The 26686-nt window shown below is 34.9% G+C and overlaps 2 protein-coding genes across 5 annotated transcripts in view; both read left to right on the top strand.

Moving 5' to 3' along the window:
- LOC136033659 (alpha-aminoadipic semialdehyde dehydrogenase-like) overlaps positions 1–26686 on the top strand; it is a 372653-nt gene that overhangs the window by 214591 nt on the left and 131376 nt on the right. The window lies entirely within an intron of this gene.
- Positions 6467–26686, top strand: part of LOC136033654 (protein spinster-like) — a 79002-nt gene continuing 58782 nt past the window's right edge. For all 4 annotated transcript variants that reach the window (XM_065714476.1, XM_065714477.1, XM_065714478.1 and 1 more), the window contains exons 1-3: positions 6467–6605; positions 13091–13342; positions 19592–19794. In XM_065714476.1, the coding sequence (XP_065570548.1) occupies positions 13105–13342; positions 19592–19794 (441 nt within the window). In that variant the 5' untranslated portion in view covers positions 6467–6605; positions 13091–13104. The remainder of the gene's footprint in view (positions 6606–13090; positions 13343–19591; positions 19795–26686) is intronic.

The following is a 26686-nucleotide window of genomic DNA, read 5'->3' on the forward strand; positions in this document are numbered from 1 at the left end:
AGTATGGCTACTGTCCGTTTTCCAAGCAGTAAAAATATCATTCTTTTGCTTAAATAACCGATTCTCTTATATATAATAATCAATTTCATACTTAGTCACTATAAAGTTCTTTAAATTTAGTTTATCTTTTTTTTTATTATATAATTGAGAGACCAAAATTCAAACACAAGTGAAAATTAGATGAAAGATTGGTTATTAGACTACGGTTGTCTTCAGTGAGTAGGAGTTATGTACTTCTAATGAATGATGTCTTCACTTCAAACAAGAGTATGGCTACTGCCCGTTTTCCAAGCAGTAAAAGTATCATTCTTTTACTTAAATAACCAATGCTCTTACTTAAAATTATCATTCTCTTACTTAAGTGAATACAAGGTTCTGCAAAATTAGTTTACCTTTTTTTTTTCACTACAAAGTTTCGAAAATTTTCTAAAAAAACGGTGGGGACAAAAACACTTGGGCTTAGAGTTGTCAAAGCTTTAAATCTGGACTGGTAAAACAAAATCTTGAGCTGGTGAGCTATCAGAAATTAACATCATTACATATTCAATGTTTAGTTTAATTTATTACATTTTACCAATACTGTTAATTTGTTTTGGAAAAAAAAAAGTTTGAAATAGTGATTTTTGAAAAACTTGAAATTTTGGCAATCGAAAATGAACCTGAATTTAGAAAAGACTTTTCGAAAAAGAAGTTGTCTAATTACCATTAAAGAATAAATGATACCCAAAACGAACAGAGATTACATAAACAATCATAGTAAAAAACATAAACAGGTACAAATATAAATGAATTATGAACCTCAAAACGAGCAAAGCTTAAGCTGGATATGCAAATCAAGCTTAAAATGAGCAAAAATATTTTGCTACTGAGGCAAAGTGAAACCCAAACCGAACAGAAATTAAATAAACAATCATAGCAAACAAACAAACAGTACTTACTAATATTAAATGAGTAAATAAATCTTGGAGCGAAACTCAAACTGAATATGCAAATCCAGTTGAAACGAACAAAATCAAACAGTTCGTGGTAACGAAGGAGCGACCCGGCTCAATAGTAACCGAAACTCTAAAAAATTGAATTTTGATACCAATAGTTATATCAAAAGAATCGCATTTTAATGCTGATTTTAAATATATAAGTTTCATCAAGATTAGTATTACCCATCAAAAGTTAAGAGCCTGAGAAAATTTGCCTCATTTTAGAAAATAGGGGGAAACACCCCCTAAAAGTCATACGATCTTAACGAAAATCACACCATCAGATTCAGCGTATCAGAGAACCCTGTTGTAAAGTTTCAAGCCCCTATCTACAAAAATGTGGAATTTCGCATTTTTTGCCAGAAGACAAAATCACGGATGCGTGTTTTTTTTTTCCAGGGGTGATCGTATCGACTCATTGGTCCTAGAATGTCACGAAAGGGCTCATTCTAACGGAAAATAAAAGTTCTAGTGCCCGTTTTAAGTGACTGAAAAAATTGGAGGGTACCTAGGCCCCCTCTCACGCTCATTTTTCCCTAAAGTCACCGTATCAAAATTCTGAGAGAGCCATTTTATTCACCATAGTCGAAAAACCTAATAACTATGTCTTTGGGGACGAATTACTCCCCTGCAGTCCCCGTGGGAGGGGCTGCAAGTTACAAACTTTGACCTGTGTTTACATATAGTAATGGTTACTGGGAAGTGTACAGACGTTTTCAGGGGAATTTTTTGGTTGGGGGAGAGTTGAGGGGAGGGGTTACGTGGGAGGATCTTTCCATGGAGGAACTTCTCATGGGGAAGAGACTTTCAATGGAGGGTGCGCAGGATTTTCTAGCATTATTTAAAAAAATGAATGTGAAAAGTTTTTTCTACTGAAAGTGAGGAGCAGCATTAAAACTGAGAACGGACAGACATTATAACGCATATGAGGGGTTTACCTCCTCGTAATACCTCGCTCTTTACGCTAAAGTATTTTTAGTAAATACAACTACTTATTCTACGGCCTTTGTGATTCAGGGGTAATTCTTAAGGAATTGGGACAAAATTTAAGCTTTAGTGTAAAGAGCGAGGTATCGACGAGGGGTGAGCCCCCTCATATACGCAATAAAAACATACAAATACAGAAGTTCGCTGCGTAAGTTAATTCGTAAGTTACATATATTTTTTACTTATGAAAACGTTCGTAAAAAATTTAAAGTTAATGCCTTTTTAAGTAATCAAAAAATAGGAGGGCAGCTAGGCCTCCTCCCTCGCTCCTTTTTTCTCAAAATCTTCTCATTAAAACTATGAAAAAGCCATTTAGCCAAAAAAGAAATAATATGCAAATTTCGTTTTAATTATTTATGTGCGGAACGTCCAGAAATTAAACAAAAAAAAACAAGTTTTTTTTAAATGAAAGTAAGGAGCGACATTAAAACTTAAAACGAACAGAAATTACTCCGTATATGAAAGGGGTTTTTCCTCCTCAACGCCCCGCTCTTTACGCTAAATTTTTTTAGTGTTTTAAAAAGTAGAGTTAAGAGAAAGAGTCAAACTTTATCGTAAAGAGCGGGGCGTTGAGGAGGAAAAGCCCCTTTCATATACGGAATAATTTCTGTTCGTTTTAAGTTTTAATGTCGTTCCTTACTTTCATTTAAAAAAAAAAATTTTTTTTTGTTTAATCTCTACAAAAAAGCAAGGGTTTTGCCTCCTTCTTTCATTGTAAAAGTTTAAAACCTACTGCGTCATTGGCGCTAACTGAAAACAAATTATATTACAAATATTTTCTTTTGAACATATTACAACATTGAAAATAAACATAAAAATCACAGCAAAATCAAATTTTGAACTGATGAGCTTTCAGCAATTAATGTCATTATATATCAAATATTTAGCTTTATTTTATTACTTGTTTCCAAAACTGTTCAAGACAAATATAGCTTCACTACAAACAATAGTTTGGATACTACCCCCTCCTCAAACTGTAAAAGTCTAAAGCCTACCACGTCATTGTAGTAGACAGATCATCAGAACGGATGATCTTTCAACAATTAATAGTACTTTATATGAAACATTCAGTTTGATTTTATTTTTACTCTTCAAGCATCGGAAAGATGGGGGTTTCCCAGCATGATTCATTTGGGTTTCATTTGTTATTTAATAGTAATTTCTGATCGTTTTGAGTTCGATTTTTAACAGGTATTTGTATCTGCTGATCTTAGTTTAATATGGCCTTTACTTTTCTTTGAAAAACTTCTTTTTCGGAAAATTTGTTTTCTAATTAATTAGACTAAAAGAATGAAGTGGGGTCAAACACTGAAAAAGAATTTAATTTTCATTTTCAATTTGGATTCATGACTCGAATAAAGGACTCCTTAGAAGGAGATACCGGGTAGGGTTGGTAAGGAAAAAGCCCAAAGCCATCAAGGTTCATAGGACAATCATAGCGGCGAAGAAGGTCGTAACTCAAGGAAGTGGTGTTATTTGAGGGATAAGAAACTGTCAATGGCTTTTTAAAGGTGACAGCCTTAAATTTATTACTAAATTAAATGTTTTTCTCCACGAGGGGTGATTACCATAAGAAATCTTTGGAAGCTATCGTTTGATCTTCAGCCACCTTATGAAATCGAGTAACTTAGGAAGACGTCCTCTACAATAGCTTCAATAACAATTGGTATAAAACTATGGCCACTGCCACAAATTTCAGAACATTGACCATAAAATACCCTGGGTATGTTTACCAGAAGGCTGAACTGGTTAAGTCTACCCTGAACAGCAACCATTTTAATACCTAAGGATGGTAATGCCCGTGTGTGGAGATTGTCATCCAAGATAATTATTAAACAGATGGCTTGAATATGAGGTAGAGGTACACGATTGCGTACATGGAGGAAACAGTACGTACCAGAAATTAACCACGAACTCTTTCATCCTTGAGGATGATTTAATGCAACTTAAAAACACACATAAGAGAGCCACCCGGCCCCTCAAAATACCTTCCCCAGTAGAAAATAACCCCCCCTGAAGAAAATACCCCTCCGTGGCTGGCTGGTTTCCAGTCACTTTCGACTTGTTAAAAAAAAAGAGTAGAGCCATCAATTTCTGATGTAATGATTACCTTCCAAAGTTTATGTGACCATGAGGTGGAAGTGGGGATGAGAAACGAATAGTCCCCCTCTTAAGTGGAAACATTCCGCTCATTTTCGGGTTTAATTTTGCTCTTTACTTTCATAATAACATCATAGATCAGACATATTCCCAGAAATCTTGTGGAATTAAATACTATTTTTCATGCGTTCTTAAAGTTTTTTTCCCCTCCCCTCCCCCGAAAAAAATATCCCCCGTACAAAAGTTCTGGCCAAGGCCCTGGGGACTATGTATTAGTTTCTCCCCCCCCCATCTCTCCGTTAGAACTAATTCAGTATTTACCTGAAGGCTCAATGAGAATTAGGATGTTATGGCATTAAAATGCTCCCTTTCACGCATACCGCTCCTTTGCTAACAATAAAATAATCAGGAAAACCCATTGTAGAGGTTTAAAGCCTTCATTTGCAAATGTTTGAGACTTTGAAACAACATGAAATTTACTTGTGCCTTTTCTCCAAATGCATCTTATCAAAATTATTAAATGGTCATTTTGTTCAAAATAGTCCATAATCTAAAGTACCATAACTTAGGGGTTGAGAAATCTTCCCTAAAACCAAGGGCAAGGGTTGCCATTTCCCCCATCCCTGGGGAAATGGCTTTGAGTTACGGAACTTAATAATTGTTTCTCGAAAGTTTCTTTCCGAAACAAATGGGAATATTTACTTCTAATGAATGGTGTCTTCACTACAAACAAGACTATTTCAAGGGATTCAGGAGCTCGTTGTATAATATCACATTGTTATTTCAACAACTGAAGATTACTGATGGGTTGAATTTTTTGAAAAAAGCTTTTTGTGTAGGTAGATTTATTTATATCACCGCCGGGAATGTCTTAATCACTTTTGTCTTGACCATCTTGGTGAGATGTTTCAGGACCATGACTCCAACCAGCTCCTGGCCAAGTGCTCGATATCTTACTTTGCCTGCAGCTCTGCATGATTAATTGACAATGTTGTTGAAATACTCCGTCCATCTTTTTTTTTCGACCTGCCCTGTGAATGAAAGTCAGAGAAAGATATTTCGAGAACAATTTATTGGAGATAGCTTGGCTCCAGTCACTTGATGTGGCCTGCCTTACGGCAGAATATAGCTGGAAAATCCTTCCATGACAGTTTCTAATACGCCATTTGACTCCATCCGTTTTATGTGGCTAAACCAGCTCAGCTGCTGCTTCTCAATTCTGTGAAAAATAGAGTCAGTTGACTGTGTCGTTGTAAAAATAGCAGAAGTGTCACATCTTAAATGCTAAAAAAAATTTCAATTTGAGATTGGAGTGTTCGTGTTTTGTATCCTAATAAGCAAAAAAGGTTTGCAAAATAATTAAATACTAATGTCCGTTTGCTCAGTGGCTATAACGAGTCATATTAATAATGTATAAGGATTTACATTTACATTTCTAGAAGAAACACTCTTTAAAACTCTATTTTTCAATCCCAGAAAATTAAGAATTCCTCTTCTACCTTTTAAATTGCAGGCTTATCTTTTTCAAAAAAGCTGTTTCTAAGCCTGGAACTTACCCCGCATTCAATAAGCTTATTGCAATGGATTTTTGTAATTTTCGACGTTTAATAGCCAATTACAACTGCTGAGTTCCATTCTGAAGCACTTATTAAAGCCTATTGCATTTAATTTTCTACAAATTTTGCTTCAGAGCTAAATAGGATTGAAATATGATCTGTCTTTTTACAAATAGAAAACTCTTGGGATATTTGTCAGATAGGCTATCAATGATTAGCAAGCTATCACCACTTTTGGGCTAGTTTCAAATTTTCTATGCATTTGCAAGATTTTCCTTTTCTTTTTTATAAAACTCATTTGGTGGTCATACTGTGAAGAACAGAGCACATTTATGCTTCTTAACGACACGCGTAACTTTTTATAGTGCCGATTTGTCAAATCGGCATCAAATTGTAAGGAAAATGACAGCAATTTGAGCTTTAAAACTTGCTAGTTTTCGGTGTTGAGTTAAAATACGGCACCGAATATCACCGTGGAAACCAATGATGATTCTCGTGATAGCGTATAGTAGATGTTTCTTGAGCTGTCTCAACCTTCAGTCGCTTCCTTCTCTTCAGTCGGAAAATAAAAAGAAATAAGTTGAGATTAATCATGCTACTATTAAGAAGCTACAGTTGACTATTGGTATCCTCACACAGTTTGGAAATTTCATACAAAGGGTACTCTTTTTATCCTGCTAACGTTTGCCCAATGAGTGGCGGATATCGGTGCTAAAAAAAAGTTACGTGTGTCTGGCCCTTAAGCTCATTCAACAAGAGGTTACTTTTGGGATTGGCAGAGAAGCCTTAAGACTTTATTTTATCACATATCAGATGGCTCTTTTGTACAGATTTATGATTGGTGTCTTTTGTGCGATAATCGTACGACTGGTTAATTTTGAATTTGATTGATGACGTGAAACTCAGTTGATTTTTAAAAACCATTGAAGAAAATAGTTTGCTTGATAAAATATTGACCGAGAAAGGGATAATACATAGTATCTTGGTAGTTATTCAGTTCTTCAATTTGCTCATGATACTTATTCTAAGAGCTAGTTCCTTTTTGTATCTAGGCTAGATCTGCTTTATCTCTTAAAGCCTAGGGCATTTGATCAGGATAAAGTTGTCTGAAATAACTTCTGGTAGGCCTAAACTTCAAGTCTTAGAGAGTAGTTAAGCTAAGTGAATGAAATTTGTGTGCAATATATACAAGATTCCATAACTGACATCAGGATAAGGTGAACATACAACTGACACTAGGCAATGCTATTCAATCCCTTTTTGTATGTTCCCTCCAAACATATAAAATAACCCATTTGCAAATGCACCCTATCTCCACTTGATGGTTTCTTATTTAGCCTTAATAATTTAGTTCTTCCTTTCATCAGTGCAGTTAAGGGTATAGTTCACTATGGGGCAGCTGCCCCCCCCCTCTCAGCTGAAATCAGGCCTATTATGTTTAAAAATCTTATCAAAATTAAGATAGGCAGTAAAATTCTAGTTAATTGACTTCTTGCTATCTCAGAAGGGTTTAGGTTAGGAAACTGAAACTTTCAGAGATGGGACTATAGGCAAAAGTATGTCCTGGGAAGGTATTTTAAAGTACCCAACTCTGCTCCTTCTCCCTCTAGGGGGCCCTGGAATTTGCCTATATGACAGGTCTATACCTATTGAAATTTTGACAAAACAACATTTTACCTTAATTTTCAGTTACTAGTTGCTTTTTCTCTGCCTTTAGTTCTGAAAATGCAATTCCTGTTATTTGAGTGGAATTTTGAGCCATATCAATGTTAATTTTTTAAAATTTAGGAAATGTATTTGGATATCTTTAAAACCTTATAAAATGGAATTGAGCAAAGTTATGAAGCTGAAAACAATTTTGTTGTACTCCAATTAAGCACAAGATCTATTTTGCAAGGTTTCACTTTTATAACACAGATATTTTTAAAGGTCATAAAAGGTCAGGGCCCTCTAGAGGGAGGAGGAGTGGAGGTAGTTGCTTCAAAACACCTTCCCAGGACATAATTTAGTCTGTAGATTCATCCCTGAAAGTTTCATTTTCCTAACCTAAACTGTTTCTGAGATAGCAAGAAGTCAATTAACTAGAATTTTACCAGATAGGCTTATATAATTCAAGTATCCACAGAAACATACCAGTTTCTTTAGTATATGCTAGGCTACCTTTGCATTTATGGTATAGAATCTTGCTGTATGCATTAATATGCATCTTCAACAGCTTGTGATGAAACTAGAGCTTTACCAGATGTTGAAGTATTGATAGTATAAGATGTTTTGAAGTATTATTTTGTCAAAAACAACTGAGAAAACAGCACTGATAAAATGTAGTATTATTTTGTTGGAAAACAACCAATAATTCATACTTTAGTTGAGAATTCATCATTTTTAAGAGCTCAAAAAGTGCTTAAACATGAATTTGCAATAGAAGCGATTATTATATTTGTAAGGAGTATAAAAAAGGGCATCAAATGTTATATTCACTTCATTGATAAGTCAATAATATGAACTGTCATATATTTACTGAATCTTGTATATGTTGACTGAATTTTCCTCTGCCATAGCAAACTGAGCTTTGTGGTAGCCTAGTTAGGACTTTTAGATATAGACCTATTCTACTGGAGAAATTAGAGCCAATGTAAATATTTTGAGCCTCATAACTAAAACTTTGCTGCTAAATCCTGACTTGTAAGTTTTAAACTACACTATAGAAACAAGTATGTCTTAAATTTGAAAAAAAAATACAATAACTAAAACTAGGAAAACTATGTTTTCTCTTAATTTAAAACGAGTTAGGCTATTTTCTGACAGTTTTTTTTTTCTTCTAACTCACCTACTATTCCACTTATTTGTGAAAAAACTTTTAAATAGAGGCCTACCAATTCATGTTAATAAAATCAATTACATAAAAAATAAATGAAACTAATTCAAAACATTTCTTTAAACATCTATGGAGTGGGGGTATTGTTTTTGCAGCCCACAATTACCACTCTTCTGAAGAAAGAATTATAAAAGAGTATAGCACAATTAGTGTAGATTCCTATTCTTTGTTCTCTTCAAATATCATGGTTTTATTTATGAGAATGCACCCCACCTCTCTGATGATCAAGTATATAGCCCTGGGATGTACATAAAACTAAAAGAAAACACTAAAATAAATAAATTCTTCCTTTATAATATATAGTACATTGGTATTAATCAGAATTTCATGTTCCTTCCATTCTGATTCAGATCATTTCATATAATATTGTTTCTTTAGCTGCTTTGTAGTCATGAGGGCAAAACTGAGTTTCAGTGAGTCTAGACTGTAGCTACCTGTTATACAATGCACCAAGAGATGACAAAACATCAAACAATATATTTTTAGGGCTATACAGAGGGTGGGTAAAGGTTGAGGAGTTTACATTACTCACCTACAAATGAGGTGAACATTCCACTGGATGTTTTTTTTTTCAAATATAATATCCATTTTACTTGGAAATTCAGTTTTAAGCCCTATATGAAACCTAAAAGATGATAGCTTTTTTTCTTATTTGTGGCTAAATAAAAGGCTTAAAAACAGCAATTATTACTTCATTATATTTAGAATAATTGTAGTTAACACATTTAACTACAGCTCAAGTACACTTTATCCCCCCCCCTATTATTGTGCAAATATATAGAAAAATTGTATAGGTCCTGCTTCACATGTGTTTTCTGGTTTGTGTTTTTGTCATAGTTGATTCAATTTACCAGTACACCAGTTTAAATAAGAGTGATACCAGTAGCTTTAAGAAAAAATAGCAATTTTTTTCAAGATTCATAAACTGTTCATACAGTAAAATTATGATGAATCAATGCTTGTGGATTATATAATTTAATTAAAATGAAATTATACAAACAGTAAGTTTTAACCAATGTTTTAACCCTTTTCTGTAGCCAAAAATAAGGAAAAACTTTATCTTCAAGGGTACATAAAGGGTTTAAAATTGATTGTCCAAGTAAAGCAATTATTGCATTTGGAAAGAGCATAAAAAGGGGATCAAGTGGTATGTTCATTTTATTTGTAGGTATATGTTCACGTTATGATGTAAACTCATCTACCTTTACCAAGGGTGGGTATATTAACTGAAAAGCAACCATGACATTTGGATTTTTGTTAATTTGTAAAGAAAATTTTTTAGTGGGACTATTCAGGTCAGTAAGTTTTGCAAGTAATTGAAGTACATTTTGTTGAATGCATGGCTAATCTTCGAAATGCAGAAAATATTATTTAGAATTTTACCTAACTTTAAACTATTGGGCTAGTAAAAGCCTCAAATTTCTTACCAAAACACACTTCCAAAGAGAATGGCTTTAGAATTAGAAGCTATTCAGAATTTTTGCTGGACTTAAGATATAACTTATAGGCCTAAGTAAGAATCATAGGCCATGAGTCAGTAAATTTGTGTTGTAAGGTAGAAATTAGAAAAAAGAAAGGAATATATAATTCCCAATTCAATGCTCTTTCCAAATTTGACTAATATTCACTAATATTGCACCCTCCCCCCTTAATAAAACACATGTTATTTTGTAGGCTTTTATTTATTTTTGTGCTTATTTCTGATTAATATTTGACTTGTAATGACAAATAAAGCCAATTTGAAAAAAAAAATCAGCTAAACAGCAAACTAGTGATTTGCTTTGTGGACTTGGGTATTGGATCTTCAACTAATATTGTTTATGTTGTAAATATTGATGGGGTCACCACAATCACGAGCTCTGTCTCTCCATGGTGACCTAGTGTATTTTATTTGTTATGCATATTATATTAATAAATTGAATTGAAGTGAACTATACAAAGGGTCTGGTTAGCATTTGAGCATACAGGTTTAATTTAAGTTGACAATTACATAAAAAAACTAGTTTTTCTCACTGAAAGTAAGGAGCGATATTAAAACTTAAAATGAACAAAAATTACTCCGTATATGAAATGGGTTGTCCCCTCTGCAATCCCTTGCTCTTTATGCTAAAGCTTTTAATTGTTTTAAAAAGCAGAATTGTGGTAAAGAGTCAAACTATAGCGTAAAGAGCAAAGGATTGCAGAGGGGACAACCCATTTCATATACGGAGTAATTTCTGTTCGTTTTAAGTTTTAATGTCGCTCCTTACTTTCAGTTAGAAAAACTAGTTTTTTTTTAATGTAATTTCTGAACGTTTTCGAATTAATGCATGTTTGATTTTGGCTCTCCACACATAAATTATTAAAATGAAATTTACATTTTAATTCCTTTTTTGGCTAAATGGCTTTCTCTTAGTTCTGATCAGACGATTTTGAGAAATAAGGGATGGGGAAGGAGGCCTAGTTGCCATGTAATTTTTCAGTTACACAAAAAGGCAACTATAAATTTTAATTTTTAACGAATTTTTTTATTAGTAAAAACTATACGTAACTTAAGAATTAACTTACATAACAAACTTTTATATTCTTAAATTTTTATTATGTATATGAGGGGGGTTTGTACCCTCGTTAATACCTCGCTCTTTACACTAAATCGTAAGTTTTGTGCCGATTCTTTAAGAATGACCCCTGAATCAGAAAGACCGTAGAATAAATAGTTGAAATTACTACAAATACTATAGCATAAAGAGCGAGGTATTTATCTCCTCCTAAATACCTCGCTCTTTATGCTAAAGTATTTTTAGAACCCCTCATATGCGTAATAATCTCTGTTCGTTTTAAGTTTCAATGCTACTCCTTACTTTCAATTGAAAAAAACTTTTCCATGTTTATTTTTTCATTGTTTTTTTATTGTAATTTTAGAAAATCCTGTGCCCTTTTCATTGAATTTTTCTTCCCCCATGACATATTTCTCCAAGGAAAGCTCCTCCCACATAGCCCCCTCCCCTCAACCCCATCCCCAAAACCAAAAAAATTCCCTGAAAACAACTGTACACTTCCCAATAACCATTATTATATGTAAACACTGGTCGAAGTTTGTAACTTGCAGCCCCTCCCCCAGGGACTGTGGGGGAGTAAGTCATTCCCAAAGACATAGTTATTATGGTTTTTGACTATGTGGAACAAAATGGCTATCTCAAAATTTTGAAAATTTTGCTATAGGGTTCTCTGATACGCCGAATGCGATGGTGTGATTTTTCTGTGACTTATAGGGGGTGTTTTCCCGTATTCTCTAAAATAAGACAAATTTTCTCAGGCTCGTAACTTTAGATGACAAAGACCTAATTTGATGAAACTTATATATTTAAAATGAGCATGAAAATCCGATTCTTTTGATGTATATTTTAGCATCAAAATTCCGTTATTTAGAGTTTCGTTTACTATTGAGCCGGGTCGCTCCTTACTACAGTTCGTTACCACGAACTGTTTGATTGACCAGCATTCCCAAAACTCATTGGCTGCAAATACAGTTGGTCAATTTTGATTTTTTTTTTTTTTTTTTTTTTTTTTTTTTTTTATTACTTAGTTAGGTAGAATGTGGAGACGCCTCTTTGTGTGCCTTATTCAAATGCATCTATATTTTTTTATTTTATTGTGAGTCCTTTGGTTTTGAAACAACATCTTTTGTTATTTGCCAGCACAAGAAGCTACCAAAAATTCTGAAAACTATTTAAAGAAAACATAAATACTTACTTATCTCAATAATAGAAGAGTATTGCCTTATTTATACAGACGTCTTTCAACCGCTTGATTAGAGTACACAGTAAAATAATAAAAAAGATAAGACTCGCATTATTGAGATTTATAGTTTGAGAATGTAGACTAGACTGTATATTTATCCATCAAGGGGAGTGGGGTAAAGTGAAGCAATGCAGCTTTAGGAATAAGATAAGTACTTATGATCGTTTTAAGATAATTTTAAAAATTCCTGGTAACTATTTCTTTATAACAAGCAAGCTTTTTAAGGGATCAACACAAAATTTGCAAAAGTGATTTGTAAACTTGGAAAGAACATTAAAAAGCACCACCCAGTGGTGTATTAGACTTGTATATAGCATTGAAAAAAAAAAACTAAAAATTTACCAGCAGTTTTCCTTGCTTTGACCCCTCCCTTCGTCCTTCTGGATGTGTTTCCACCTATGGTCTTATTGGTTTATATTTTGCCTTTATAGAAGGGTAGGACGTCATTTGAAAAAAAGACTACTTGTTAACAATCCAGAACATACTTAAAAAGGGAAGTTCGGTTAATCATAATGAAATATAGCCAAATATGATGATAATATAATACTTTAGAAACAAAATTATGGAAAGCAGGTCGCACAGAACGCATTATGTTAAATACCTAACCCCTAATCACCTCTGTATATTAAATATTTAATTAAAATATAACTATATCATAGTTTTTCTCATTCAAAATGAGCAAATTTTAACCAATTCCAGGGAGGTAAACCAGTTTTGTCAGATCTTATACTGCATAGTTCTTGAATGTGTTCTGGATTGTTAATAAATACCAAAAAAAGTTCAGCAGTGCCCCAGTAATTATATTTTATTTATAGGTCCTGATAACAAGATGGACTCAAAAAATTTAAAATCCAACATGTCAGATCAAGCATTACTGAATTCTAATTCACAAGGAATAAGTTCAGTTCCATCATCAAGATCTATATCCAGTGAGGAAAGTGGGGACCATAAACCAGAAATAGTACCTGTGTATAGTGAACGAAAATTTACTAGAAGTCAACTGATGACTGTGGCCATTTTGTGCTTTGTGAATTTGATCAATTATATGGATAGGTTTACAGTTGCTGGTATGTTGAAATTCTTCATTTTTTATTGCAATAGCAAGTCTGGGTTTTGTCTAAGGACAGGATATATCTCTGGGTGCTTATAAGTCCCTCCTCCAGAAGGGATGCCCTTTTTTCCAGGATGATCATTTGGACTAATCTTAGGGGGTAGATGCCCCTACCCCTCCCTGTATGCGAGTAATCTTATGTTAAGATATCCTGGATTGTTGGTGATACCACTCTGAAAGCTGTGTTTTATCCTTTTCTATTTCTCTTTGTCAGCACGTTTTTTAAATTAGAAGCACGTTTTTTTTTAAAATGGAACAAAGTGAGCAACATAAAATTTAAGATCAAAAGATAATGTATCCTCCGTATGAATGGGACTGCCAACCTCCCCAATCCTTGTTCCTTCCTCGTTCAATCCTCGTGACCTTTGATGCCGAACATTGGAGCTCTTCAAGGTTTGCGTTCTGAAGAAAACGGACACTCTGAAAGCCTTGTTTTATCCTTTTCTATTTCTCTTTATCCTGAGTAACCCATTAAGCCAGTGGTCTCAGATAGTTGTGTATTGTGTGATTCAATTGTATTTTAAATATTTATTTCTGCTTTATGATCAAAACAGATATGCACAGTTCTGCATGTATTGGGTTGTCTTGGGCCCTTAACTAGTCTCAGATTTGTAGTCAACTATGTATGAAATCTCTAAATACTGACTTTGGTGAGAACCAAATACTGAGGGATTGTCCGCTTTTGTCGCCTGGTGTACATCTTGGAGTACTGCATGGGCATCACACTCTCGCCACGCTTGGCACGCTTTTGCCCCGAGTAGTGCTTCTCATCTGTTAAACGTGATTTTGAAAGAAGGCGATTTGGTGACAAATAATATTCACGAAATATTTATTGAGCTTTCTTGGTTTTAGACTCCAGAGATCCAATATTAGCATTATATTTCTAATCAATAAACACAGAAATCGACTTTGTAGAAATCAAAAGGTCCGAAAAGGCCACTGGTTTCTCTGGCACTTGGTATTTACCAAGTGAAATATAGCGATTGCAAATTCTGTTGGTCTGTCGGTCCCGGTTTTGCTAGTTTAGGCACTTCCAGATAAGCTAGGACGATGAAATTTGGCAGGCGTATCAGAGACCAAACCACATTAAATTAGAAATAGTCATTTCCCCGATTCGACCATCTGGGGGGCGAGTGAGGAGACTATTAATTTGGAAAAATTAGAAAAAATGAGGTATTTTCAACGTACGAACAGGTGATCAGATCTTAACGAAATTTGATATTTAGAAGGATGTCGTGTCTCAGAGCTTTTATTTTAAATCCCTACCGGATCCGTTGACATTGGGGGGAGTTGGAGGGGGAAACCTAAAATCTTTGAAAACGCTTAGAGTGGTGGGATCAGGATGAAACTTGATGCGAAAAATAAGCACAAGGCCTATATACATGATTGACATAACTGGAACGGATTCGCTCTCTTTGGGGGGGGGGGAGGTTGATTCTGAAAAATTAGAAAAAAGAGGTATTTTTAACTTACGAAGGAGTGATCAGGTCTTCATGAAATTTCATATTTAGAAGGACCTCGTAACTCAAATCGCTTATTTCAAATCCTGACCAGATCCAGTCTCATTGGGGGGGAGTTGGGATGGGAACCGGAAATCATGGAAAATGCTTAGAGTGGAGAGATCAGGATGAAAATTAGTGGAAAGGATAATAATAAGTCCTAAATACGTGATTGAAATAACCAGACTAAATCCGCTCTCTTTGTGGGAGTTGGAGGGGGTTTTGATTCGAAAAATTAGAAAAATTGAGGTATTTTTAAATTTGATATTTAAAAGGAACTCATGTCTCATAGCTCTTAGTTTAAATCCCGACCAGATCTGGTGATATTGGGGGGGGGGAGTTGCAGGGGAAACCGAAATCTTGGAAAACGCTTAGAGTGGAGAGATTGGGATGAAACTTGGTGGGTAGAATAAGTAAATGTCGTAGATACGTGATTGAAGTAACCGGACTGGATCCACTCTCTTTGGGGGAGTTAGGCGGGTCCAGTGCTTTGGCGAGTTCGCTGCTTCTGGACGTGCTAGGACGTTGAAAATTGGTAGGCGTGTCAGGGACCTGCACAAATTGACTTGATAATGTCGTTTTCTCCAATTCCACCATCTGAGGGGGCTGAAGAGAGAGGAAAAATTAATTAAGTATTTTTAACTTACGAGTGGGTGATCGGATCTTAATGAATTTTGATATTTAGAAGGACCTCGTGTCTCAGAGCTCTAATTTAAATTCCGACCGGCATTAAGCCTTTGATTTTCCTTTTAAATCAATCTATTGATTCTTAGAATTTTGCTAGAGCTCATGCCATATGAGCTCTATGCTTTTCCGACCGCGTTACAAGTGCCATGTGAGCTTTTTACTCTTGTTGTTTAAGAAAATAAGAGAGACATCTTTATCAGTTTTAAAAATTAACATTTAAACTTCTTGTCATTCCTTAAACAATACTTGGATGATAGTGAGTTATAAAAGGTACAACAATAATAACTGAACATTTGGACAGTAAGGGTTGATGCTGGAGGAAGTATGGGCCAGAATTGTCATTAACAAGCTCGGAAATTGTTAAATATCACATTTGATGCACATATAAAAGTTATGCAATAAGATCAACATTTAATCATTTGGGACAAATCTCTTAATAATCCCTGGTGATTACGAGTTGAAAGTGGTTTAACTGGTCTCAGTGGGAAAATCGGGCCTGGGGGACATTACAGGAGGCATGTGCCAAAGGGCCTAACTTCCCCCCCCCCCAAACCCTTTAAAGATCAGGCCTGTGCGTAGTTGTTTACTCTCCAATAAAAGGTATGTATTTTGAACAGTGTGGTTTTATGTGTCACATCAACAAGGGAAAAAATTACAATAAATGTCAATCAGGAAAGAAAAAAAGTATATTTCTTGGGATTTTTATATTTGTGAATTTCAATTTGTTTTTATTGTTTTAAGAGCATACTTTTTTTCAATGAAACTCTCCCTTTCAGATTCTATTCCATTCAAATGTGTAGAAAACTAATGCCAAAATAGAACTTAAAATGAACATTGGTAACTTTCGAAGGAATTTTTTTTTGTTTGTTGAAGTAATATTTGAACTGAGAGAATTAATAAATGACTTGACATTATGTTCTAAACATTTGAAAGGAATTTTTTTAAGGACGCTCGAACATAATCCAACTCAGTAATTTTTGGCTACTACATTATCGCGCGTACAAACAACTCCTGTACTTGTCTATTATATAAAACACACTCGGGAAGTTTGGTAATGCTATGAAAAAAACTAAATGTGATGAAAATAAAATTCTTTATTAGCAAAATTGTGAAAGCTACAACTTGGAAATATGCTCCCAGAATGCAGTGTTACACTTCCAAAAATGTTGCTTCTCGTAAAAGTACAAAGTCATGGTGTGTCCATTGAACCAGCGTTTTGTTTTGGGCAATAACCCCTTATCCTGGAAAAATGCAATTGCCTTTTATTTGGTCCTCGTCAAATCCCGAATCTTAATTTGAACGTCCGTGGTGAGACACTATATTCTATCACTAGTCAAAGTAAACTAACCGGTGTCCTCATTTAATAATGAGCTAAAATGAACTAGGTTAAGGATCACATTAATAATGAACTTTTCTTTGTCTTTGAGACGGCCAGCCGAAGCTCCCAATTTAATAATTCACTAATAACCTCCTCAATTTCGCTAATAAAGTATTCTATTTTCATCATATTTTATTGTCAAAAAACTTCATTTTCGAGTGTGTTTTATGTAATAGATAATAATAGTATGGATATAATATATAATAATAGTATATCAAATAGTATACAATTTTGATTTGTCGATATGTGTGCCTACAATGTCTCCCGGGCATGACTTCTATCTTTTCTATATAAAGGGTGGATTTAAAATGTACGAATTGGCTTTGTCACTCGGTGTAGGATTTATTTTTACTCTTTGTTGTCATGACCCATTTAATCCAGCTGACTGTAATGAAACTTCATTATAATGACACGCAACTGGGCTATTTAAATGCATGCGAGATCAATTTCACTCAAACACGTTCTTTAATATCAATAATAGTATGTTATGCAAAGATGTTTGAAATAAATCTCAAACAAATCTTCGAACTAGTTTTGTCACTTTTATTATATAGCCTAGTATTTGTCATCAAAAATTATAATTGTGGCAGACTACGTAGCTCGTTGAAATCATTATTTAAAAGCAAGGGCTTAATTTACTATAGGGCAGGGGGCAACTGATCCCAGACCCTAGTTTGCCCCCCCCCCCGCTCACCAGCTGAAATTTAGTGTCTTCAAAAATCTTGTCAAACTAAGATAGGCCTACATAATTCAGGCATCCACAGAAATAGATCAGTTTTCTTTTGTATACTTCAAATTGAATTGGGGAAATCGTCTCCTACTCCCCCCCCCCAGGATTTTTACGAAATTACGCCCCTGTTCAAGAGCGATAATGAGCAAAAAAGGTTGAAAAATAGTGGGTAGTTATTACCGTTGTTTTGTTTCTCTACTAATCCCTTTAGGATTTTATTGTGATAGCTTGGCTTGGTGTTGGTAATTAGCTGGCTTATCAAATTGCGTTCCCAATTGAATGGCTATTTTGAAGGGTTCCCATGCAGCTAAACCCAATTCGACTAAACTGGAATTCAACTCAATTTAATATGACAAAATCTACGTTGTAACCAGTTTTGCTTACAGACTGAAGTTGAGTTGCATGCGGTTTAACTGAATGGGATTTGGGCTAAACAGGATTGCATTGAATGGGGTTTGAGCTGCGTGGGGGTTGAGATGAATGGGGCAGAGTTAAATGGTGGTTGAATTGAACAAGTGTTCTGTTACACGCACACAATGTGGCTGGTCAGCCTGTTGACAGAACAAATGTGTTACGATACAGGAAATAGAAATAATAATGATAGGTATTTCGGAATGAACTCCACAAATGTTTTGTTGAGCCTCTAATGTTTCCTGTGTCGTACTGGGAGGGGGGTTCGCAAAGGATACCATTTATGTGATTTTTGCTTAACCAGTTCCATGCACAAACAAGTTTATTTGCATATGGTTTAAGTGAATGGGGTTTGAGCTAAACAGGGTTGCATTGAATGGGGTTTGAACTGCGTGGGGGTTGAATTGGATAAGTGTTAAGTTGCATGCACACTATGTGGCTGCCCAGGCTATTAAATTAAACAAATATGCTATGATATAGGAAATAGAAATAATAAAGAAATATTTTTAGGAGTGAACTTAACAAATGTTGTATTGAGCCTCTAATGTTTTCTGTGTCATACTGGGGGTTCGCAAAGGCTACGATTTTTTGTTATTATTGTTAAATCCGATCAAGCAAAAACTTCGATTTGGTTCTTAAGTGTTATAGCGACCACACCAAAGAAGTGTTATCCTAGTTAGGTTAATCCTAAAGAAATATACCAAAATATGATTAAAATATAACACTTTAGTAACAAAATTTGGAAACTACAACAGAGAATTATGGAAAGCAGGCCTCCCAAAACGTATCATATTGAAAACCTAACCTAATCAACTCTATATATTAAATATTTGAATAAAATATACCTGCAGAGTATTTTATCTCACTTAGACTAAGTTAATTGTCTCTGAATGCATACAGAGAAACCGGTTTTACTCAGGTTAAGAACTTGAGTTCAGTCACTATAACAGATAAGCCCCGCGATTTTTAACCGTAAGTATTTTCTAGTTTCTGCCTAATGTTTTTTTGTGGTAGGTTCTGACGGCCTACCACAATAGTATTCTTTCGTAAAGTTGCATCTGTGTTAACTTTCTAGTAGGGTTAGTGGTTAGTGGCAGTGAACCAAAATTGTCTAACATGTAGGCTATGATATGCATGGTGAACAAGTAATGTGAACTAATATGATATGTATGATACTATGTATGTACTATGATGTATGATATGTATGATACAATGTATACTATGTATGTATGTATGTATGATATATGTGTACTAATATGATATGTATGGTGAACAAGTAAACAAAGTGGGTAATGTATAATATAGTATAAGAAGAAAATAGAAGATCAGAAGAAAATACTGGTTCCTAATATCTAATATTTTCATCCAATACCATCACCCAGGAAGTTTTGGCCTAGAAAGATTTTATATCCTAACAGGCTTACTAGTTTTGTTGCTTAACGTCTCTATTTTTGTTCTATGTTTTGTTTTCGTAAATCTAAAGTTTTCATTTTTCAATAGGTATATTATCAGATGTACAGTGCTTCTATGGGATAGATGACTCCCAAGGTGGCTTAATACAAACAGTTTTCATAATAGCTTATATGGTTTTTGCTCCGATTTTTGGTTACATGGGGGATCGATACTCCCGAAGGCTCATCATGGCTGTTGGAGTTGCATTTTGGACCGTAGCGGCGCTTGTCAGCTCTTTTATACCTCAGGAGGTACGATTAAGCGGTGATAAAACCCGTCTCGCCTATTTCCATTAAGATAATGATAGTCTATTTAGCTTGAAAATAGTAAAGAAGTGTACATCTTCATATACATTTTTTAGCCTGATTGGAAATCCTCCTATTAATTCTTAATGGCTTCTTTTGTTCCAAGTAAAAAATTTATGCCTTGAAGTAAAAAAGATCAGTACTTCTGTATTAGCCAGTACTTACTCGAGAAGTTTGCTGAATTTAAGATCTAATAAGCGTGGTTTCATAGCCACAAAGACAAATAACGCATGACAAAATGCATTGGACTTGTGTATAATTTGGGCTATATATGTTTGCACATTAGGAGGGAGGTAAAGTTAGGTTACTTTACCATCACCCCCCCCCCCCCCTGATGTTCAATAATATAGCCCAAATTATTATATTATATATGATAAAATAAAGTTAAAATAAAGCTTTCAGTAAATGAAGTCGACTGCCCCCCTCCTTAGCCCTGCTCTTTACCCTAAAGTTATATAGTGAGTAGTGAAGGGGTTCCATTTTTGGACAGACCCGTGTGAGCCGCTGCTTTTTTCTTCCTTAAATGATTAAAGATGCCCAAGAAGTTTAACGGCGATCCCCCTCAAGACGCAGGTGTTATTAATTTTCTTAAAGACGCAGGTGCATATTATGTAATAAGGAATGTTTTCTAAGTGATGCAGGTGATAATTATGTAATAGGGAGTTTTTTTCTTTAATTACTTAAAAACCCGTGAGTGCCAGGGAAAAAGCTTCGGGGCCCCAGCCAAATCAATAGTTCTTTGGTTTTTACGTAACAGGGATTCGTTTTCTTTTGGCTGTTACGTAATAGGGAATGTTTTCTTCAAGACATTTCAAGACGTTTTTAAGACATTTTTGTTCAAGACGTTGTTTAGAACATTTTTCTTCAAGACGTTGTTTAGAACATTTTTCTTCAAGACATTTTTCAACACATTCAAGACATTTTTCTTCACTCTTTACCTAAACAGCACTATTCCACTGCCTGGGATAGATTTTCAGGTAATGTTCTTGTAATTTTGTAAAGCTAAAGGGTAATTTAGTGCTTTAACGCCAAAACTATACATACGTAAAAAGCAGATTTCTTCATATTGGTTTCTTGACGGCTCGTGGATAATGGAGGATATCTTGACGTGGACGATGGATGTACTACAGCCTTCTCTTAGAGAATGCTTTGTTCTTTTCTTATTTTAATTTTTGTTGCTAGTTTTATAAAAACGTCCTTTAATTCTTGGTTTCCAACTTACGAATTCACTGTTAACTTTTAACTGAATACGAGATTTCCCAGAATCAAAATGTATGTTGTACTTTTTTATAATTAGCACTTGCATTTTCAGTAAGGACTGGCTATAGGATCATAGTGTTGTACTTAAAGCTTCAAGAGTTTGGGAGTAGGAGTGTTATTTTTCTTATTAAAGTGGGGTTTTATACCCATTTCGTCGCTAATTGAAAAAAAAAGATTAGCCGTTGAATCGCCTGCATTTGTTTTGAACAACAAAACCTTTCACCTAGGCTTTGTTTTCAAGTGCCAATATTTTCTGCTGATTGTAAACATTTTTTTTTTTCCGATTTGGAATGATACCGGCCAAACATGATGGCAACTAGAAGCTATTGTTTAAGCTCTACCTTTTTGGGTCATAGCCTGGCCCGCCCTTCTTGGGGGTTGAATCTGTTTCTGGCAGTTTCATTGCTTGAATTACTTTCCAGTTCGTAACGTCAAACACCAAATGGAACCGCGAATTGGCCCTTTTTTGAGCGGGGAATATACCTGATCCAAAATCTATAGAGGGAATTCTTTAACTTATTCCATCAGAATATCTACCCAGACGGGTTTCTGACTTAATCCAACTTTGTGGGAAGTAAATATCACTGCCATAGTTGGTATTTTTGGTGTCAATGCATAAACTGTCTTTTGTAGAGCGAGGGAAGGGGGCCCATGAATTCATGACATCAAGACATCTACCGAAAAGGTGGTCCGATCTCAAACAATCTAACAGTTCGTGGTAACGAACTGTAGTAAAGAGCGACCCGGCTCTATAGTAACCGAATAGATACATCAAAAGAATAAAATTTATATTTTGATTTTAAATATATAAGTTTCATCAAGTTTAGTCTTACCCATCAAAAGTTACGAGCCTGATAAAATTTGACTTTTTTCCGAAAAAGGGGGAAACACCGCCAAAAGTCAGAGAATATAAATGAAAATTACAACACCAGCTTCAGCGTATCTATGAACCCTACCGTAGAGGTTTCAAGCTCGCCTGTTTTTTGTTGTTTTTTTTCAGGGGTGATCGTATCGATCCAGTGGTCCTAGATTATCGCGAGAGGGTTCATTTAACGAAAAGTTTTAGTGCCCTTTTTTAAGTGAACAGAAAATTGGAGGGCACCTGGGCCTCCTCCCACGCTCATATTCCCCAAAGTCACCAGATGAAAATTTCGAGATAGCCTCGAGATATTGTTCAGCATCGTCGAAAGTCTAATAAAATTGTCTTTAGGGATGACTTAATCTTCCACAGTCCCTGGAGGAAGGGCTACAAGTTTTGAACTTTGCCCATTGTTTACATGTAGCATTCGTCATTGGGGAGTATACTGACGTTTTCAGGATGGGGGTCTTTTTTGGTAGTGGGGGATTAGGGGGAGGGGTTACGTGAAATGATCTTTCTATGGAGGAATTTATCTTGGGGTAAGAGAGTTTCCATGAAAGGGGTGCTAGATTTTCCAGCGTTATTTAAAAAAAATATGACAAATTAAATTAAAAAAAAAAACAATTTTTTCAACTGAAAGTAAAAAAGCAACATTAAAACTTAAACGAACAGAAATTGTTAAATATATGAGGGGTTCGTCCCCTCGTCAATACCTCGCTCTTTACGCTAAAGCATTTTTAGTAATTTCAAAAGAGCTATTTATTCTAATTAAACGGCCTTTGTGATTCAGGGGTTATTCTTAAAGAATTTGAACAAAATTTGAACTTTAGTGTAAAGAGCGAGTTATTGACGAGGGGGAGAACCCCCTCATGCACGTAATAAAAATATGCGAATATGGAAGTTTGTCAAATAAGTTAATTTGTAAGTTACATATATTTATTAATAATTAACACGTACGTAAATAAAATTAAAAGTTCTGTTGGCCTTTTTGAGTAATTAAATAATAAAAAACAAGTTTTTTTTTTAACGGAAGTAAGGAGCGATATTAAAACTTAAAACGAACAGAAATTACTTCGTATATGAAAGGGGATGCTTCCTCATCAAGGCCCCGTTATTTACGCTAAAGTTTGAATAAAAATGAATTAAAAAAAAAAAATGAATAAAATATCCCACATAACCGGAACAAATCCGCTCTCTTTGGGGCGAGTTGGGGGGAGGGGGTTAATTCTGAAAAATTAAAAAATGAAGTATTTTTAACTTACGAAGCAGTGATTGGATTCTAATGAAATTTCATATTTAGAAGGACCTTGTAACTCAGATCTCTTATTTTAAAATCTCACTGGTTCCAGCGTCACTGGGGGGAAGTGGAGGGGAATGCAAATCTTGGAAACCGCTTAGAGTGGAGAGATAAGGATGAAACTTGGTGGGAAGGGCACAAGTCCAAGATACGTGATCGACATAACGGATCGGATCCGCTCTTTTTGTTGGAGTTGGGGGGGACTCGGAAAAATTAAAAAAATGAGGCATTTGTTGCTTGCGAACGGGTAATCAGTTCTTAATTAAATTTGATATTTAAAAGCTGCTTGTGCTTCAGAGTTCTTATTTTAAATCCCGACCAGATCCGGTGACATTGGAGGGAGTTGGATGGGGTAATCGGAAATCTTGGAAAACGTGAAAATTGAGGTTGAATTGAAAATTGAAAATTTCAAGCTCCTATCTGCAAAAATTTGGAATTTCATATTTTTGGCCAGAAGACAGATCACGGGTGCGTGTTTATTTGTTTGTTTGTTTGTTTTTTTTTGTTTTTTTTTTCCAGGGGTCATCGTATCGACAAAGTGGTCCTAGAATATCGATAGATGGCTCATTCTAACGGAATTGAAAGTCAACGAATAAAAAATTTTGAGATAGGCATTTTGTTCCGCATAGTCGAAAACCATAATAACTGTGTCTTTGGGGATGACTTACTCCCCCACAGTCCCTGGGGGAGGGGCTGCAAGTTACAAACTTTGATCAGTGTTTGCATACAGTAATAGTTATTGGGAAGTATATAAACATTTTCAGTTTTTTTTGTTTTGGCGGGGGGTGAGGGAAGGGGGCTATATGGGAGGATCTTTCCTTGGAGGAATATGTCATGGGGGAAGAGAAATTCAATGAAAAGGGTGCAGGATTTTCTAGCTTTACTATAAAAAAACAATGAAAAAAAAACATGACAATTTTTTTTTCATTTTAAAGTACGGAGTAGCATTAAAACTTAAAACGAACAGAGATTATTACGCATATGAGGTGTTTTTCTCCACCTAAATACCTCCCTCTTTATGCTAAAGTATTTTTAGTATTTTCAACTATTTATTCTACGGCCTTTCTGATTGAGGGGTAATTCTTAAAGAATTGGGACAAAAGTTAAGAGTTATCAAACAGTTCGTGGTAACGAACTGTAAGTAAGGAGCGACCCTGCTCAATAGTAATCAAAACTGTAAAAAATGGAATTTTGATACCAATAGCTAAATCAAAAGAATTGCATTTTAATGTTGATTTTAAATATATAAGTTTCATCAAGTTTAGTCTTAACCATCAAAAGTTACGAGCCTGAGAAAATTTGCGTTATTTTAGAAAATAGGGGGAAACACCCCCTAAAAGTCATAGAATCTTAACGAAAATCACACCATCAGATTCAGCGTCAGAGAACCTTACTGTAGAAGTTTCAAGCTCCTATCTATAAAAATGTGGAATTTTGTATTTTTTGCCAACAGGCAGATCACGGATGTGTGTTTGTTTGTTTGTTTGTTTTTTGTTTTTTTTTTTCTTTTTCCCAGGGGTGATCGTATCGACCCAGTTGTCCTAGAATGTTGCGAGAGGGCTCATTTTAACGGAAATGAAAAGTTCTAGTGCCCTTTTTAAGTGACCAAAAATATTGGAGGGCACCTAGGCCCCCTCCAACGCTAATTATTTTCCCAAAGTCAACGGATCAAAATTCTGAGATAGCCATTTTATTCAGCGTAGTCGAAAAACCTTATAACTGTGTCTTTGGGGACGACTTACTCCCCCCACAGTCCCCGTGGGAGGGGCTACAAGTTACAAACTTTGACCAGTGCTTACATATAATAATGGTTAGTGGGAAGTGTGCAGGCGTTTTCAGTAGGATTTTTTGGTTGGGGGGAAGGGTTGAGAATAGGGGGATAGGCTGGGGGAGCTTTCTATCGAGGAATTTGTCATGGTGGAAGAAAATTTCCATGAAGGGAGCTCAGGATTTACTAGCATTATTTAAAAAAAAAAAACAATGAAAAAAGAAATATGAAAAGTTTTTTTCAGCTGGAAGTAAAGAGCAGCATTAAAACTTAAAGCGAACAGAAATTATTACCCATATGAGGGGCTCACCTCCTACTTTAGCGTAAAGAGCGGGCTCTTTACGCTAAAGTATTTTTTGTAATTTCAACTATTTATTTTACGGCTTTGGTGATTCAGGGGTCATTCTTAATGAATTGGGACAAAATTTAAGCTTTAGTGTAAAGACCGAGGTACTGATGTGGGGGCGAACTCCCTCATATATGTAATAAAAACATGAGAATAAAAAACTTCTTTACGTAAGCTAATTTATAAGTTACGTATATCTTTTACTAAAAAAAAAGATTCGTAAAAAATTAAAAGTTCTAGTTGCCTTTATCTTAATTAACCAAAAAATCGGAGGGCAACTAGGCTTCCTCCCCCGCTCTTTTTTCTCAAAATCATTCGATCAAAAATATGAGAAAGCCATTTAGCAAAAAAAAAAAATTTATAAATATTCAAATTTCGTTTTAATTGTTCCTCTGCGGATAGCCAAAATCAAAACATGCATTGATTGAAAAACGTTCAGAAATTAAATAAAAAAGGAAACAATTTTTTTTACTGAAAGTAACGAGCAAAATTAAAACTTAAAACGAACAGAAATTACTTCGCATATGAAAGGGTCTGCTTCCTCACCAACGCCCCGCTCTTTACGTTAAAGTTTTTTACTATTTTAAAAAGAAGAGTTGAGAGAAAGAGTCAAACTTTAGCGTCAAGAGCGGGGCGTTGGTGAGGAAGCAGCCCCTTTCATATACGAAGTAATTTCTGCTCGTTTTAAGTTTTAATTTTGCTCCTTACTTTCAGTTAAAAAAACTTGTTTTTTTTTATTTAATCATATCAAAGAAGCCAATTGACAACTTCTAAATGAATCCATTTCAAGGAATTAATTTGCAGATACTGACGGTCGATTCGATCAACGAAATGGCTCACATGATAGACAGGATGGGATAAGATATTTATTTCAAGAAATCACTATCACAAGCCCACAAAGGGTCGAATTCGGACTTCGGAGTAAAAAAATCATAAGATTACATAAAAATTGGCAAAAATGCAAAAACAACAACGAAGAAGAAAAATCATAATGAATAATCATTTGTGAGTCGACAATTTAACTGTAAAAAGTCAATTAAAAAGCTGAAAAGATAAGAACGTCAAACCAAACTTAACAAATACATGTCAGAAAAAAAATTAAAAGGGACATTAAAAAAGAAGGGGACAAAATAACCGAATAAATATATAAAAATGAACGAAGTGACGCTGGAACCAGTGAGATTTTAAAATAAGAGATCTGAGTTGCAAGGTCCTTCTAAATATGAAATTCAATCACTGTTTCGTAAGTTAAAAATACCTAATTTTTTTAATTTTTCAGAATTAACCCCCTTTCCCCAACTCGCCCCA

The sequence above is a fragment of the Artemia franciscana genome, chromosome 12, assembly GCF_032884065.1.
Source record: "Artemia franciscana chromosome 12, ASM3288406v1, whole genome shotgun sequence".
In the NCBI taxonomy this organism is placed as follows: Eukaryota; Metazoa; Arthropoda; class Branchiopoda; order Anostraca; family Artemiidae; genus Artemia; species Artemia franciscana.